We start from the raw sequence: 18,179 nt of genomic DNA, 5'->3' as shown, positions 1-18,179 counted from the left end.
TATCTAAGTGGTAACTTATGACAAAGAGTTATACTTGCCACAAAAATACCAAAATAAAATATTGTCTGGTATAATTTGAAAACTGTGTATTGCTTTCCAATCTGTCAAGACCACCTGGATACAACTGCTCTTTAAAAGTTGAGATTTTATTTACTAATTTTTGGCAGATCTATTTAGGGCTTTAGGAGACAAGGTTTTAAACCTGTGGGTTTAATAGTTCCTTTAGGTCACTACCTTTTTTGTAAACTTTTCATTAAGTGTCATTGTCAAAAATTAAAAAAGCTGTTTTGAAGAAGCAAACTTTTACGAGGTTCATAGTTTGTGAATTCACCTGCCAGAGACAGACTACCACTTTCCTTGACATCAAAACAGAACCAAATTTATACACACTTCAGACTTTGCTCATGGCTTCTTGCTCAATAAAAAAGGGGGGAATTAAATAGTTTCCTTGTTGTACTCCCAAGGGAATCCCGCTAAGTTAAAGCACATTTTAATCTCTTGAGCCGGCAGCTTTATTAGTAAGCGTTCCCCAATCTTCAGGGAAATCTAATTTCACAAATAGATCACAGTCACTTCAAACGCAGCTTTCAGTTGCCATCCACCGGGGGACAAACGGGGAGGAGGAAGTCTGTCAGAAAAGACCCTCTCTGAGCCCAAGAGTGATTACCAGAGGTGTCTCCATCGACTGCCACCCACCTAAAGTCGATAGTACTCAGATGAGTACGCCGGTGTGGACTATATAAGAGAAGCGCATGGCCCTGAAGGGCGCATCCCCCATCTCCGGGCGCAGCACCGAGCGCCCCACTCCGCGCCCAGCGGAGCCTCCGCGGGGACACGGGCTCTGCCACGGCGGCACCGGGGCTCGCTCCGCAGCCCGCACGCACCCGGCCGCACTCGCCTCTGCCTGAAGGTAAGCGGCCGCCAGCCGGCTCTAAAGAAGGGACCTCGGCGTGGAACGAGGAGGTGCCGCTGCCCCGACAGCGAACCGCGGGTCGTTCCCCGGTTACTCCCGGGTTTGCCGTGCGCCCCGGCACGGCAGGGAGGGAGGGAGGGAGAGCCCGGAGCCGTCGGGGAAAGCCGACTCCCTTGAGGCTCCGATTAACTCCTTCGCCCAAGAGGATTTGCAAGGCAGGCCAGCTAGAAAACAGTTTGTAAATAACAGAATTTCCCTCCCTCCCTCCCTCTTAATCCTGCCCGTTCTCTATAATTAGAATAGCTTACCTAGGGCATTAAGTGCTGCTCTCGAAGCCGCAGCCTGTGGTAATTGTTTTCGCCCTTTCTACCCTGATGTGAGGCACTTCCAGCGTAACCTGCCCCTCAGTGAACTCCATCCGACTGCCGTCCGTGCTCGCTCCCCGAGCCCCCGGTGTGGCAGTGGACAAGGCTGGCCCATTGCGGGGCTCCGCCGGCAGAACCCGCAGAACCCGAGGGCGCGGGGACTCCGGGGCCAAAGGGAGCCGAGCAAATACCCCGCCAAACCCCGTACCGCGAACATGTGCGGCGCGCTCAAAACCCTTCCCTTAATCCGTGTCTATTAAACGCAGCCTCCGCGGAGCCGGGCGAGCGGCACCGCACGGGGCTGGCGGGGCCGGCGGGTGGCGGCCCCTCGGTGTCCCCGCTCCGCGCCCCCTCTGCCCGGCCCCGGCGTGCGGAGCGGCGGGCGGGGGTGCCCCGGGCGCGGCATGGGGGGCGGGCGGGTGGGGTGCGGGCCGGGCCCGGCGCTGACCGCCTTCGCTCTCTGCCTCCTCCCAGCGCCGCAGAGATGCGAGGGGCGAAGAAGCGGCAGGCGCTGCCCGCCATCGTGCTCCTGCTGCTGGCCTCGGCCCCGCCGCCGCCGGGCGCCGAGGGCAGGGACGTGCCCGCTGCCGGAGCCGAGCGGGGGGCGCTCCTCGACATCCTCCTGCAAGCCCTGGGCGACGACGGCCGCCCGCTGCCGCCCCGCCCGCCGCGGAGGGAGCGGGTGATCTCCCGGCGCTACAGCGGCGGCGGTGCCCCTCCGACAGACCCCCGCGCCGCCGCCGCCGCCGCCCCGCCGCCCCCGCGGCTCTTCGCCGCCGCCCGGCACGGAGGTAAGAGACAGGAGCCCTGGGAGGCAGCCCCCTCAGATCCCGTCCCTGCCGCTGCCTCCGGCGGCCGAGCCCGACGGCTCCTTTGCCGGAGCACCCCGCTGCGGGAGGGACGGAGGGAGCGGCCGAGCGGAAAGCGGGTCGGGGGTGCTCTCCCGCTCCCCGGGGCAGCCACGGCGGGGGCTCTGCCTCTGCTGAGCTCCAGCACCGCTGAGGGCAGCACAGCCCAGCCCCGCTCCCCGGCTGGAGCTGTGGGAGATCCGGGACAGAAGGGAGGACGGGGTCACCGGGGCTTCGGCACCTTCGGCCGCGGGGTCAGCTGCGGCCACCACTGATCTACAGCCCCTCAGAGCAAGGCTTCCAACTTCCCTATACTGCAGCGCAGCACTGGGGGAGCCCTGTTTCTCCCCAGTCTTAGGAGAGCTGCTCTGACGGGCACAAAGAGAATAAATGACCAATCTGAGTGACAGCTCTCTGGATGTACTCCTTTAAACTTCCTCTCCAACTTTGCTAGTTCCCATGTGATGCACTTCTCTAGTTTCGCAGGGCAGGTGCAAAAGATCCAGACAGAGTTGGGCATGGGGCTTATCTCACCTTTCGGAGGATGCTCAGACGGGCAGGGAGCACTGGCACGGGACAGGCCTGGCAGGGACAGCAGGGACAGTTCAGGACCAAGCACAGCTGCCTGGTGATACTCACACAGCTCAGGGCCAAGCACAGCTGGCTGGTGCTAGTCACGCAGTTCAGAGCCAAGCACAGCTTCCTAGTGATAGTCCCACTGTCCTTGCCCAGGAGACTGACACTGCTAGGCTTGATGCAGAGCCGTGCAAAAGCATTTCCTCCTGGAGTGGAGCTGCCTGAGGGGTTTGTGTGAGTTAGGATGGTGCGGTGCCACAAAAAAAGGACAGTCTAGTGACTGTCCCTGGCTGTGGCCCACTAATATTTTTCTCTTGTTGCCTGCCACAGAGCTTGCTGGAGAGAAGCCAAACTAAGGAAACCCAAGGAAGTTCAGTTTCTTAGGGATTTGTGTCCCTGGAGAGCGCCCTTGTGGCTGATGGCTGGTAATGGGTGAAGCTGAGATGCAGCCCTCCTCAAGTCTCACTGGTAGACTTACTCTTTTCTGTTCAGTAGCCTGTTTTAAATGAAATTAAGCTCCATTTTCGAAAAACTTGAAGTTGGGTGACAGATTGAGAAGTTAATAGGCGAATAACTGATTGGTAGGGCACACTTGCTCAGGGAGATTGCTGCACATTCTAAGGAAACTGGGCTAAAATTTATCCATCAAAAAGTAAACAATGCTCTGGCCATGGAAGCTTCTTAGCCTGGCCTGCTCCAGGTATTGAACCTGGGGTTCAATACCCCATCTGTAAGGGGTTGTAATGTCCCAGTGAGCTTCCAGATATTCTTGCTTTTTCAGATATTTAAGGTCTCTGGTAGTTATGGAAAGGCAGCCCAAACCAGATTGCCACAGATTTGTGTGCTGACTGGAGAAGATGCTGCAGGTTATCAGCATGACTGGTCATATCTGTTTATTTACTGTGGCTTGAATTCTTTATGTGCTGTGGACAAGACCACAGCCCAAGAAAAAGAAAGTAAAATGTTTTTTCAAGGCAGAGTACATGAAGTCTTACATTCTTCTTTTCAAGAGAACGAAAGATAGAGTAATATAAACCTGAGAATTAGTCTCAAGTTTATACTTTTCCGTAATTATTACAAGAATTACTATTATCAGGTGGTTTAAGAAAAAAATTCTGTTTTGAACAAATCTCTCCCATTTGAGATATTTGCTCTTAACTAAATAATTCTATTTAACTATAGAAAGTAGAAATATTTCATAATATTTATATAACTGTGAAGGGGAATTTTCTTAAACACATCAGTATTATACACAGTAAGATGGTGTTTTCTGTTAGTTATTACTTTTAGTAACTATGTTGTACACAAAAGGAACAGATGAACATTCTTAGAGAAATTCTCCAGTTGTCCCTGACATAGGTACAGTGTCCTAGGGGCAGCCACAAAGGTAGCTGTCTCTCCAGCCTAGAAAGAGCATTCTACAGTTTAAATAATAGTCCCATTTTTATATTCACCTCATTTTTTGTTACCAATACCAAGGATACAAATTAGTACCTGTCATGATGGTGTGTACTTGTTTTTTGGGATAGAGGACTGTGACAAAGCTTTTCTTACAAGTAATTAACTCATTTTTATAACTCCTGTCACCAACACATTAATGGCAGCTTTTTATTCCAGCTGGTAGTACCTGATCATCAGCTGAACAGAAGGCTTATCTTCCCCTCAGACAAGAAAGTTGTTGCATTCAGTTGAGTATTCAGCCAAGCATTTGAAACTGGAGTTATGTACTTTGATTGTCTGTAGCTGCTGAAAATCAAACCCAAGTGTCTGATTTAAAAAGCAATTGAGCAGCTAATTACTTTTGTTTGAAACAAAAAGCATCTGGAATAGTGCTGTATACAGAGAATGCAAGACAAATGATTTCTGTGTGTTTTCTCTTTTTTTTTTTTTTTTTTTTTTTTTTTTTTCTGAGGATGCTATCTGTATTATCAATGAGTTGAATAGCAGGAAGACTGAAATGTGCTTCGTCCCCTGTTATCTCATTCCCTCACTCTCAGGACTCTCTCCAGCTTTAGTCTAGCCTCTCACTGAGCTGCACCTCCACACTCACCTTTCTTTTATTTCATTTAGGGGCTTGGTTAACTATTTGTATTGTGAGAAAGCTGACCTGGAGTACCACTGGGTGAATTCTAGGGGCAGCACAGGGCAAGTGGCTACAGCACATGTCCAGGGGTGAGCTTTGAGAGAGGATAGGACCTCCTCCTTAGATTGATGGGGTCCTGCTCATTTAGCTGAGGCTGTAATGGAAAAGAACAGCATCCACAGGGCACCTTGATGAGGCAGGAAAAAGAAGAGTGAAACCCTTACCTGTCAGACATTGTTCGTGTACCACTCAGTTCAGATGCATAAAGGGGATATAAAAGCAAGAGTGGTTTTGTTCTGTGATATCCCATCTGAATGTGGCTTGCAGGTGGTTCATGGACAGCTCCCAGGCCAGAGCTATGCCATGGGAATAAGAGTTGTGCTCTACTTCCTGTGATTTTGTCACAGAGCAAAGGGGCAAGCCTGAAATAGAGTGGACACTCAAACCTGCTCAGCTGTGTGGGACAGTGTGATGCTGTGACCTGCCTGGAAAGGACTCTTTAGGTCTTTCTTGCCCCTTAATAACCAGGGTTGTATTCCATGTCATGTGCTTCCTAACCATTAGAAAATTTGTGTAATGGTTCTTGTATGACCCTTCTTGTATGCAATAGAAATACCAGTTTCACCAATACTTTAGCTGTCTTAACTTCTTATCTCTTTTATCCCTACATGTTCAAAAGTCTTATCTCACACAGATCTGTCCCTGTTTTTCTTGGTGACCTGATTAATGAGAACGATCACTTTGAACAGTACCTTTAGAAGAAATTCCAACTACCCAAAAAGCAAGCTTCGTATTTTCTAGGACTCCTGGTAGGATGTCACTAAAAATACAAGTTGTTCCTTAGAGTTATTATATCTAGTAGGATTAAAATTTCTGTCATAACATCCTTTACTTGCCTGATTTCCATGAAGTTTTTATGTTTGAGTGTGATTTTATATTTTTCACTAAGAAGTGTCTTAAAGTTTTTTAATCTTAGTGATGAAAGCTCTTCAATGGGTAATCTTTTTTATAACTATCCCCTGCTTCTGATGCATAACTGTGGTCAGCTTTTTGTATGAAGAAAGTAAGTATTTTCACAAAGAGAAGATTCAGCTTCAGGTTATTTTTGGATGTCACGTCAAGGGAACTAGAATAGTTTGTCATTGTTCTTCGATTTTCTTTGTTACATTTTTCCAAACACTTTCTTCAAAACCAGAATAGCTTCCATATAATTAGATTTAAAGAATCTTGAGAAATAAAAACATCTGCTTTGACTATTCTTTCCTTACATATTGCCCACCACAGTGGAGAAAGGAGCTATCTGAACTTACAAGCGTTAGGGGGCTGAAATTTCCCTTTTGTCCTGGGAGACCAACAAGACATTTTAAAACATTTTGAGTAGTCATTTGTCAAGCATGAAGGAATGAAGACAAATATTGCTCTGAGTTTAAGAGTATGTTCAAATTAGCCTCCTGAGCATATCTACCTCAGATTTAGAATAACATATCAGAGAAGAGAATTTGGTCCTCAAAATATTTAAACTTTGAGGTTGCACTTATAAGTTCAGTTTTATGCCAAAATTTCTTACACATCAGCAGCAGAAAAAGTTGTGCTATGACATAGTGCTAGTTTAAACATTATGCATCATGAATTAGGTTTGAAAAATATGTTTGAGTTTTATTTTAGTTTATGGTTAAATCAAACCCCTATATCCTATGTAAGGCATAAGAAAAGTTTTGGTTTTTTTCCTCACTTAAAGAAATCTCCTGTAATGATAATTTCTCCTGTAGTGATAATTACAGCTGGAAGTCCCTAATTCTGAAAGACCTGCTGTGCCTAATACTAAACTACTTCAGTGAATGTAATTACAGATCTGGAATAAAAAAAGGAGACCATTGAGGATTGTAAACTTTGTCTCTAAGAAATTAAAATATATGATATGACATAACACAGTGTTCTTTATAATACTTAAGCCTCATCTGATTATTATTCCTGTTAATAAGCTAGTGCTTTTTTTTTTTTTTGTACTGTGTTAATAGGAATTGCTGGGCATTCAGGAGACTTAGAAGCTTAGAAGAAGATGAGAGTTAATAAAAAATTACAGAGGGTTTGGTGGAAAGAACCATTATCTTTGCTTGTACCATGGTTAGGTGTCAGTTCCACCCAAAAAATACCAGTGGGCAGGATAGATTTTCATTTCCTTTGGTGAAAGGAAGTCCCAAACACTGCAGAGATTGTCTGTTCCTTCAGTTCTGCACAGTGCTTGGACCAATCATGGTTATGATGGCTTTGCCATCTGTCACACCGCTGCTACATTCCTGTCCCTGCCTGCTTGGGGTTTTAGGTGTATTGTGCAATATGGTTTTTGACAGCAATACTCTGTGCTTGACAAACAGAACTGCCACTGTAGAGCCAGGCCACTGAACAAAAGGCATCTGAAATCTAGGACAAGACAGAAGTCTTCCATATTGTGGTGGAGAATATCAAGCCCATGGACCAACCCTAAGAGCTGATGAGGGAGTGAGCAAAGATAAAATGTAGTTGTTGCATACATGGAGACCCAAAATATAGTGAAGTATAGAGCAGTGCTTCAAATGAAGTGGTCTCCAAGGGGCTTTGCTCTCACTCCCATTAATCCCAGTGAAGGATATCTGAGACATTGTGCTGTCCTGGCACAAAAAGGGAGAAGCCCTGTTGAACTGCAGTACCCTGAGCAGCAAACATGCAAACATTTCAGAGTGCACTGTGCTGTCCCGAGAGCAAGATAGGATGTCAGCATATGGAAAAGCTTTTCTGTTGAGCTATTGCTTTGATAAATATGAGGAGGTCTTCTGGGTTTTGTTTTAGTCCTATTTAATATTTTTATAGGACTTTTATTTAGCACGACAAGACACCCTATTACTAGTGTGTGCAGCTCTGGCCCCAAAAAACTGAATGTCAGAATTTTCAATGTATTACACCAAATTACACCAAGACTGGCTCTGAAGTACACCAGAACTTCTCCAATATGCAGCAAAGTGAATAGCAAAGAAAACAGAAGTTTTGTTTCAAAGTAGATCTGCATGCATTACCATCTGTAATTGAGGAGCAGCATGAATTTTGTATAAACCTAGCTTGGCCCTGAGCCTGTGAGCAAACTGAAGAGCTGATATATATATATATATATATGTGTGTGTGTGTGTGTGTGTGTGTGTGTGTGTGAGTGTTTTTTCCTTTACACTATGCACAATTTGATTTTTCTATCAAGAAAGAATGGCAGGTCTCTGTGTTTTTGTGGTTTGTTATTTCAGGTGCTAGTCTGCCAGGGAAAGCCTCTGAGAGGTGGGAGAAAGGCAGTGCACAGGTATAAGGCTTTGTAATACATTTATTGTTTGATAGGTAGCCTCTAGCCTTGAAAGTACACTGCTTCAAGTGTGGAGATGATGTTGCTTTTTGAGTAAGCACGTATACAGGGAAAAGGATATAAAAAGAGAATTATACATACATCCATGCATCTAGGCACACAGACTTCTCTTTTAATTAATAAGGTTTGAGGGCAAAGTGCATGAGAATGATGTGATGTTTTAGACCTACATGTGATTTAAGAGATATAATTCACCAATGTGAATTATAAAGGCTTATGTTTTCCAAAGTGCCAACACAGCATAAAAATAATTGCAAAGTAGTCGTTACTGTGGAAAGCTATAAACAAAACTTCATAACCAATGAGATGCCCAAGAAAGATGCACTATCTACAAAAAGAGCCACTGAGAGGCTGGAGAGAGAAAGGGGTGACTGGTTCCATGCCTAAAGTATACCTAAGGCCACTGTCTGCATTGAGATCATTTTATTCTTAAAGAAGATGTCTCCAAGTCACTTAAAAGTAGTTTTTGCAAGGGGAAAATATCACCCTTATTAACACCTGTTTTCTAGAAAAATAAAATTTTCAGTGGTTTATCAAGTACATTTCACAGAAGTAAAAATACCCCAAAACTGAAATGGAATGTTATCCTATATTAGTAATTTGTAAGACTTGCTTTAAAACATACCAAATAAGTACACTTTAATAGTCATGGTAAATATCTTCTTTTTTGTTACATCCATTCAGATGACATTGTACTGAAAAAAAAAGAAAACAGTTCAGTTGTTTGCTTATGTTTGGTTTTGGTGGTTGATGGTTAGGCCTTTCTATTCAATTTAAGGATGAGTGCTTCATTTTGTCTCTTGTGAATTAGAGGTTACTACTTTTGTGTAAGTCCTAGAGGCTATTACTCAAGTTTTGTGGGGTTTTAATGTTGGCCAATTGGAAAACAGTTGCTCTAGTGAGGGGTTTAATTGACTATTGATTACATACTGAGGGCACAACTCTTTAGGTTATAAACAAGATTTAACACATGAAGGATCCAAGCATTTGATTGATTAGTGGCCATTTTGATATTATCCTATGTTTTATCATGTCTGCTTGTGCAAAAAAATCATTGATGTGCAGTTCTCCACTGATTTTACCAAAACACTGCTTAAAAACGTGTTTGTTTAGTATGGGCTTTAACACCAGTGAAAAATACTGTTTGGAGTTACAAATTGTGGCTACTATTTGATCCTAATTCTTTGTTTCTAAAGACAGAGTCAAAATGTATGTAGCCAAGCAAAAACCACTCATGGTAAAGGCACAATTTTGAATGCTAAGAATAGGTAAACTTCTTTTGTAAGTGTCTTGCTGTTGTTGTTTTTTTAAAGTCTAGTACGTTTTTATTTCTGAATTCCAGTTAGTTGGTTCTATTGCATTTTAATATGTGTTGTCTTACTACATGGTTTGAAATCCGTGTCTTTGGCTTAAAGAAAAACATTTAAAGTTACATCAGCAAAGCAATTATTGTCATGTTCCTTGCAGATTTTAGACAGCATCCTGTGTGACATAGCACAAATCTAATTAAGGCTTTGATACTCAAATTATTTTCTCCTTTTTTACTCAAGCCTGTAAAATAAAGTGAAAAGCAAAAGAAAACCCTACTGGAAAACAGACAATTTTTCTTCCTTAACCTGTGCTGTTTATGATGACTTTAAAATGAAGTGTTAGAAAATTCATCCTTGTCAGTATATTTGGCAGTAGTGGATGTATGCCCTGGATTAGTAAAACCCTTAAATCCCATTGGATTAAAATAAGTAAGGAGATAGCTGTGATGTTATTACTCTAATCATGATAGAGTAATTACTTCTTAGTGTGTTAATCACATAGCATGCCTAATACATGAGAGACTTCTCTGCTGTCACAGAAATTTCAATTTAGGAAATTTAGGAAAAAGATTTTCAGAACTTGTCTTTTACACAGCAAATGAAAAGTGATGACTGAGACATACTAATTAGAGGGTTTCTTGTGGCCTTCAGGGAAACCTTCTGTGTCAGAAGGCAATCTAGAGCAGGCTAATTGCCTGCATTTGATACTAGGCACCTAAAGTTTGAATGGACCTCTTGGTCACTAGTAAATCAGCAAAGTACCACAATTTGGGCTTCCCATTATTATAGGATCAAATTCCAGGTTTGTATATGAAGATAACATATACAGATTTCCCCCTTTATTCAGTACCAAGTCACTTTTCTAGATATCAGGCAACTTTCATTCTTTCAGAAAAGGGATTACTAGAAAATAAATCATTTGTGTGGATAAGACTGGCAAAGGTACTGCAAATTTACACTCATATCTGCTTCTCATGAACAGGGTGGCTCCACATTACCTGCATGATGGAGTCACTCCATGCATGGATGTGTGATTCAGCTGCATGGGGATATGGAGGATCACTTATGTAAGATGCAGTCAGGGCTTTAAAAATCCTTGAAAGAAATCCAAACTACACATTTATACTGAAGTCCACTGTCCCAGAACTGAGCAGCACCTCCAGAAAAGCCCTCTTTACTCTTGGCTGGGGTAGCTGTTTCTTTCCTGTCAGAGCAAGGAGTGAGAGAAAAAGAAAATCTGGAGATTAAGTATTACAAATATGTTAAGTGTAATCTTAGAATAAATAGAAAACTTCTCAAGTATTAGGGGGGGGCACTTTTTCTGCATTTACACTCTATCTCAGAATGCCAGGATAACAGTGACAGTAGTATAAAAAATCAGGGAAATATTAAAGTTTCTCAGTCACAAACTATAGAAAGTGTTTTCTGCTTTTTAATTTAAGGTTAACTCTTTCTGCTCAGCATCTTTTGGCCCACTGAAATGTATGTTTGCATGTATATTACACCTGTTTATGAAGATCAAACCTCCAATATTAGTATGTGTAACTAGCTCACTATCTTTGATTCATTTATATGTAACACTCACATAAAATATTTTGATCTTAGTTATGCTTTATAAGCGGTCTCCTTATGTAATTATGATAGAGTAAAATGACCTTAGCCTGAGTATAAACCTGACATATGATCCCTGGAAACATCTTCAAAGTAGTAGTTTAGAATAAAGTATCTATGATGGAGAAATGGTATGTTATAAATCCACCTGTGACAGTTCTGTATCTGTTCAAATTCGGAAAAAAATAGAGACATTTCTAAAATAAGCACAGGAAATGTAAAGTACAGTTAAACATTACCATTTGCACAGCAATCAACCTGGAGCCTATTCATATTTAGAAAAAGAGCAGGGTCTAATTAAGCTCTGGCAAACTCGATTCTATTTCCTTTCACACCAACAGAGTTTGCTGTGTTTGTTAGTGCTGAGTTTGGCTTGCATGCAGTAAAGCACATGTCATCAGTTTTCATTCAGTCAATTCAACTAGTTCATATATTGCCTTTGATGTATTGCAGCTGTTCTTGTGTTTAATTTATGCAAATATTCCAAAATCTACATTTATTAGCAGCCATGATAGCTAAACCAGAGTGCTTTGCATAGAGTCCTGCAGAATTGCACAAAGTGAATTTCCTCTTAATACTTACAGATATGTAGTGTCTGTATCTTATCCTATGAGTGGTTTTGCCTTCAGTCTGGAGCCCTCCAATAACTTTCCAGGCATAATTTGGAGTCTCTTGATTCATCTGAAATATCATCTGAAATATCTTGATAGTTTAGTGATCCTGAGGGGCTAATAGACAAATTAATGAAAATTGTTTTCTGTTATAGAAAAAAAATAGGATTTTTTTCAATAGATCAATTTCAATTCTATGGAACTGAATAGGGAAAGATAGCTTCAGTAAATAATGCCTTGAATAGTTCGACCAGTCTTTTCTATGTGCCTCATTATTTTCAGTGAATTATCCTTTGTAAGTTTAATGAACAATTAGCATTGTAATACATATTTCCTCTTGGAAAGGGGGAAGTACATATGTACAGCTTAATATTCAAAATAGCAAGGGTTTCAAAATACCCACATTTTCTCATTTCAACTGTTTGAGGAATATGCCATTCTGTTTATTAGATTTTTTTTTAGAGAGGGATCTTTTGCTTAAACTCATACATCAGATCTGTAATAGTTTTGAGATTTTTTCTTTACTTTTCAAAATAAATATGTATTTTAGTGTTTTATATGTTCACATCTCTGGCAGAGGAGAAAAAAAAATGAAGTATGCACAGAGTATGTTAACCTAGATCTTTATCCTTTCTAGTTTTAACTGTTTTCTGAAGTGATCGTTAATAGTAATAGCAGAAAAGTAACCACATACTCTACAATTGGCTTATTTCTTGATCCCACAGCATTTTCTGATGGAAACAGGGATTTGCTGAGAGGGGAAAAAAAAGAAATCCATCCTTCTTAATGTTCTTTTGCCAAGCTAATATAAGGGTCTCCACAGGCAAGGATTAACTAATACAAATATGCTTTCTGAGCAGCTATTGAAGAATTACTAATAAACATAATTACAGCTGAGTTCAAGGTATCCAACCTTGTAAATATATCCTGGTATAATTTCATTACGCTTGGCTGAAGCCCTAGAAGAAGCCAATGCTTCAATCTCTTTGTTCAAGTCTTAATGAATTATTGGAAAGTGGCTGATTAAAAAGCATTGAATCAGAAGAGGCTGCTGCATTCTAAATGTTGCTCTCTTTGATGTTGTTTACCTCCCAAGTTGACTCATTTCCTTGGCCAAAAATCTCTGCACATGAAGGTCTGAGCCTACTTTTTTGGACCATTATATTGTGTTTGGAAGATAAATGGGGTAGGTAGCTGTTTGTTGAACATTGTAAGTGCTCAGTGGAACTCACACCTTAGAATAGAATTCTCGCCAGAAGTGGGGCACAACTATATGGTGGCTAAAGGGGAAACAATGAAATAAGTGAGATACCCAACCAGACCTTTAATTTCTTCTTAGAAACCACACTTTCCATACTTATTCCTTTTTTTTTTTCCTTCTGTTTGGTAACCTGTTTGCTGCCAGTTTCCAGTTCCCTCTGAAACTGATGACTCTTCAGCTGCCCATGGCAGAGTCTCTAATGTGAAAATATCTGTTTGTGACACTGAAGTCACTCCGAGGCACAGGGGAAGAGCTGTGGCCTAGACTATGTACCAGCATATACTTGTGGAGAGCTCCAGATTTTTGTTAATCAGAAAAGAGCAGAGGCATAAGGGATGAGGATTTGAGTGCATCTTGAGATTGGACTCAGATCCTTGACAGTCTGAACATATTTAAAGATGTGGATGAAGTTTCAATAATTGATGGTCCCTTTACAATGTCTTAGCATTGTCCATTACATCCTGCAGCACACATAGGAGGCAATCCCTTTGTGAACCTTCACATTTCCCAGCAGATCAGTTCCACACTGCATTGTTGGTTAAAGTAGACTCAAGTAAGTGCAGCGTTAACTGCATCCTGATTCTTTTCATCCCAAATAAACTAGTCTCATCCAAAGTTCTTCTCATGGCATGCATCCCCTACAATAACATAGAAGGAGCCATAAGGTTCCCCACTCATACAATGGTTGACAAACAATCTGTTCAGATTGTGTGGAATTTTTCAGTTGAACCTGTCTTCAGCCTCTGCTCTCTTAGAGTGGAGATGGGGGCTAAGAGATTGGCATGCTTGGACTGAGGCTCTTTAGGGGTGACCTTGCACTTTGATTAAATTATTAAGCATGCCCTGCACAGATAGAAGTGACCCAGAGTACATGGGTTTAGAGCTTCTGAGGTATCTCACTGGTACACACCCTGGAAGGATCCTCAGTTGTATGTCTTCTGAAATACCAGAGAAGAAGCACCAGAGCAGACTATGCTTCTACCTCAGTCACAATAGCCTAAGGATTATTTCAAATTAACCATATAGGTTTAATTTGAAGAGGCAAGTATACAGACTAAGGATATTTGAAGCATGGTAATGAGGAATGTAGCCCAGGCCTAGTAATTTACTCTTTCTCATAAGGGTACGGTAAATATTCAGAGGGTGAAATAGAGGAGGAAATACCATGAAAAATAGAGGAGGAAATACCATGAAAGCTGATTTTGCCAGATGGGTAAAGACTTATTAATGCTGGTAGAATCTCCAGCTGGGAAAATCCATGGTTGTTATGGACTCTGTGCCACCAGAACAGAAAAAAGGGTTGGCTCAGAAAAGAGAATCTGGCTCAAAGAACTTAAAATAAATATCAGATGTCAGAGCTGTGACTTAATTGTTTAGCTAAGTAGATCATGTGAATTACACACAGATTGAGGACCTGGTTTTGCTCCTGTTGAAATCAAGGAGAACAGAATCAGGGCATAGTCTCCTTCCAGCGTTTTTCAGTCCTCAAAAATGTGTTCTTTGAGAGTACACCAGCTCCTAGATTAATTGTACCAGCCAGGAATCCAGAGAGCTGCTTCTACACAACTGCTTTGTGGTTTATTGCTGTAAACATAAGCTAAGATTCTAAACAGAACCTATTTTCTTAGTTGCTCTTGGTTTTTATTCCAACAAAAAACAACAGATTCTGTCACTAAGGACCACAATTGGAACTCCTGGTTCAGAGAGTGGTTTTTGACAGTCTCAAAGAGATACATTGAGATGTACACTTATTTTCCTCGCTTTATTGTAGTCTTGCATTACAGCTCTTCCAGTCTTGGAATTAGACCTGTGCCACAGACATTAGCGTATGAATATCCCCTTGGGAAACTGTAGTTTTGAAAAACTTATAACTTCCTAGAGATATTTTTTTCTTGTAATGAACATCTAAGAGATGCTTGTCACTTTTATGAATAAAGGGAGAATCTTTTTTAAATCACATCACTTTCAATCTTACACTAATGAATGCTTCCTTTAGTATTTTTAAATTCTCTATTAAAAATTAAAAAACAAAACAAAACAAACCCATATTTAATTATGAAGGCCTTATAAGAGTGAGAAAAATATCTAAAGAAGGACATTAGCACCTGAAAACTTGAAAGGAATTTTTTGTTACAACCAAAATTAAATTATCTGGAGCTGGCTGACAATCTTACATTCAGGAAGAATAGGATTGTTTTGGGAGAAGGCTTCACATGTACAATTGAAACACATTTCCATTCTCTGTCTAAGATCCTTCACATAGTACTAGTGACAAGGAGAAATACTGGGAGATGTGTGACAAAAAAAATATTTGGAAACTTCTACAGCCAATTTATAGACTGACATATATTTGTACAAATTGTGTCTGGATGATGAATGACTTGGTACAGCATGTAACTGATACATTGTAAAGGAACAGAGAGAAATTATTTAGTATCATATTTCTAGACATACTTGGAAGATGCTTTGGGAAATATTCTGATTTAGATAGGGCTGTTCTTATGTGCTGGTTTCTGCATTCATACTGCAGCTAGGGCTCAGCTTCTTCAAGTTTGTGATGATGATAATACCATTACAGTAGTCTTTTAATCAGAACTGAGCTGTGATTTCTTTTTCTGAGAAATGGAATTACAGTGTCTAAGCACTTAGTGAGCAATTATGTTTCCTTCATAAATGGTGAATTAAAGAAAAATCAAAGTTTGAGGGGAAGAGGAGGAACATAATATTCCCAGTGTTGAAAAATGTGTATAGTCCACAGAAGGAGAAGCTATTCCACCCCATTCCCAGTCCACCTATCCTGACACTTCAGACACGATCAAATGTTTCCTCTGTAGCTTGAGTGGGTTAGCTCCCTCCAGCTTCAGGTTATGTCCTTCCCACAGTCCAGAGCCCAGTCTTGGAGGAGCCAACTTTAGGGATAATCTGTTGCCCTTAAGAGGATGTTGAACTGGTGGCTGGCAAGCCCTTTCAGGCTGTAAATAGTCATTGCTGTGCTGAGGTGGGAAGGCCTCCCTGGAATTACTGTTCATGCTGTTAGTCGTCTTCATAGCAGCCATTGCTAACTATTCCTGTCACTCTCTGCCCCCACTCGCAGCTCTGCAGAGTCCAGACAAGGTACAGAGGCCAAGCAGAATGCAAGGGAGGGGAGAAGGCAAAGGGAATGGCTTGGCAAGGGGAGGGTAGACGCAGGGAAGAGTGGGAGAAGTATCTGTCTGGATCCTTACCATGGATGTGAACAGATCTGTATCATCCTCCCCTGACTGCAAATCAACCTTTTCTGCTTCTAAGGCTACTGACGGGCCTTGGTTAAATATAGTTGTCCTCCACAGCTTCTGAAGGATTGACCTCGGTGTGAGTAAAGGTGGGAAGGTGTTTTGTATTCATTGAAAGTGCTCCAAGTGATGATAAGATGAACACCAAATACTCCTATACCTGTTTCTCCTACTTTTGTTCTCTTACATCTGGATGAATTTTCCAGCCTCTGCCCTTGCACTGTCACAGGTGCTTTTACTTTTGAACAGCATGGTGATGTGGATCACAGAGAGTGGGAAACTGAGAGTACATGAACAGTTGTGGTATCTCAAGGATGGTTCTAGGAGTTCAAGTCAGAAAGCTGGGAAAGGATAGGACTTCTGTATTCTTTCCAGTTAGCAGCATAATCAAATGAAAAAGCAAAGTCAAGTAAAATCAGTATGTGTTTGCTTTGTTTACTCTTATTGATCTGATTTTGTAAAAGGTTTTATTGAAAAATTGATTTCACCTGAAACATAGGAAAACCTGGAGACAAAAGTTTGTCTCAGAGAACTTTGTGTCACTTCTCCTTCCTGCACTTGCATGAAGGAAGGCAGGTTTCCCCAGTCCATCCCATGTTGTGCTGGGGATGGACTGTGCTTGCAAGACTGCCATGATCCTAGCTGCAATAGCACAGCATCCCTGGCTGGGGCAATCTGCTCTCAGTATGTTCTGTGATGTTTAATAGAGAGGTACAAGGATTACAGGACTGAAGGTCTTGCTTTTTAAAAAAAAGACTTCATTCATTTTCTACCACAGATGAATGGAGAAAAAACTGCAGCAGTGAAGAAAATTTAGAATACAAATGAGCATAAATTTAGAACATAAATTTAGAATAGAAATGAGCACATAACGCCTTCTGAGACAGCAGCACAATTATGGCTCTGGTGTTTCAGAAAGAGAAACTTGAAAAAATGGATTGCTTTAAAAGTTATCTGTCTCATGATGTACACCAAAGTTCATTTGCTTTTCCAAAAACAGTGATGTTTTACAATTTGAAACATCCAAAAAGGGCCTGAATAACAGGCAGGTTTTTTTCATAAGACCTAGCACTTAATCAGTAGGATGTTACTTACAGATTTGATGGAAATGTGGCAAGGAGCTTGAGACATTTAATTTCTAATCCCAGGTACACTTTCACATGTAGTAGCAAGTAAACTGAATTAATTCAGAACCTGTCTCCATTTAGTGACTTGCAGTAAACAAAGAATGGAGGATTTAGGGATAAAACACAGTGGCAGATAAATCCAGTTCTTCTCAAGGTTTAAGAACCTGTTTTGGTTCATGGTTTACAAGCTTGCATTGTTTTTAGGTAAGATGTAGGGTGTGATCAGAAGCACTCTAGGAGAGAGGTAGGAGTAGGGATTTAAGGGGAAATCACACCTCTTATGCCATGAACCAATGGGGATGACAGAACATAAATTGATAAATAAATTAAAATTGGTATTTCACATTTAGAATAATTTGGTTGAAGCCTATTGGATTTATTGAATCCAGCTATTAGCTATTTCAGGAAGCACATCCAAGAATCTTGTTCATAACCTTTTTCAATAAATGGAATGTGCCTAGCTAATGTAAGACTTCTCTTGCCTGTGTATCAGTTATTAGAGATAAATAAGTACCCCTTTATTCTTGAGGAAAGATCCGAGTCACGTCTTTTGTGTTACTATTTATATTATAGTATGTACAGAATTTTCCGTACTATTTTTAACAGTGTTCCTAAAATTTACTGCCCCATTGCTCAAATAAATTTTATAAATCCAACTGAAACTAAGTGTCTCACATTTGTCATTTTTTTTCTTGGTATCCACCTGAAGGTCTCTGTAATAATGATAAACCTGAAAACTACTTGAGTAAAAAATGTCTTCCATAATTCTCTTGCAATTACATGAATGGGGAGCTGTTGAACGAGAGAGTATACAACCATC

The 18,179-nt window shown here is 41.3% G+C and overlaps 1 protein-coding gene across 2 annotated transcripts in view; it reads left to right on the top strand.

The window, feature by feature from the left end:
• The first annotated feature begins 681 nt into the window (after positions 1-681).
• ALKAL1 (ALK and LTK ligand 1) overlaps positions 682-18,179 on the top strand; it is a 36,123-nt gene continuing 18,625 nt past the window's right edge. For both annotated transcript variants that reach the window (XM_066546658.1, XM_066546649.1), the window contains exons 1-2: positions 682-910; positions 1,753-2,069. In XM_066546658.1, the coding sequence (XP_066402755.1) occupies positions 1,763-2,069 (307 nt within the window). In that variant the 5' untranslated portion in view covers positions 682-910; positions 1,753-1,762. The remainder of the gene's footprint in view (positions 911-1,752; positions 2,070-18,179) is intronic.

The sequence above is a fragment of the Molothrus aeneus genome, chromosome 1, assembly GCF_037042795.1.
Source record: "Molothrus aeneus isolate 106 chromosome 1, BPBGC_Maene_1.0, whole genome shotgun sequence".
NCBI classification, from domain to species: Eukaryota; Metazoa; Chordata; class Aves; order Passeriformes; family Icteridae; genus Molothrus; species Molothrus aeneus.
The sequence above is the reverse complement of the archived record's forward strand: the minus strand, read 5'-3'. Positions and strand labels throughout refer to the sequence as shown.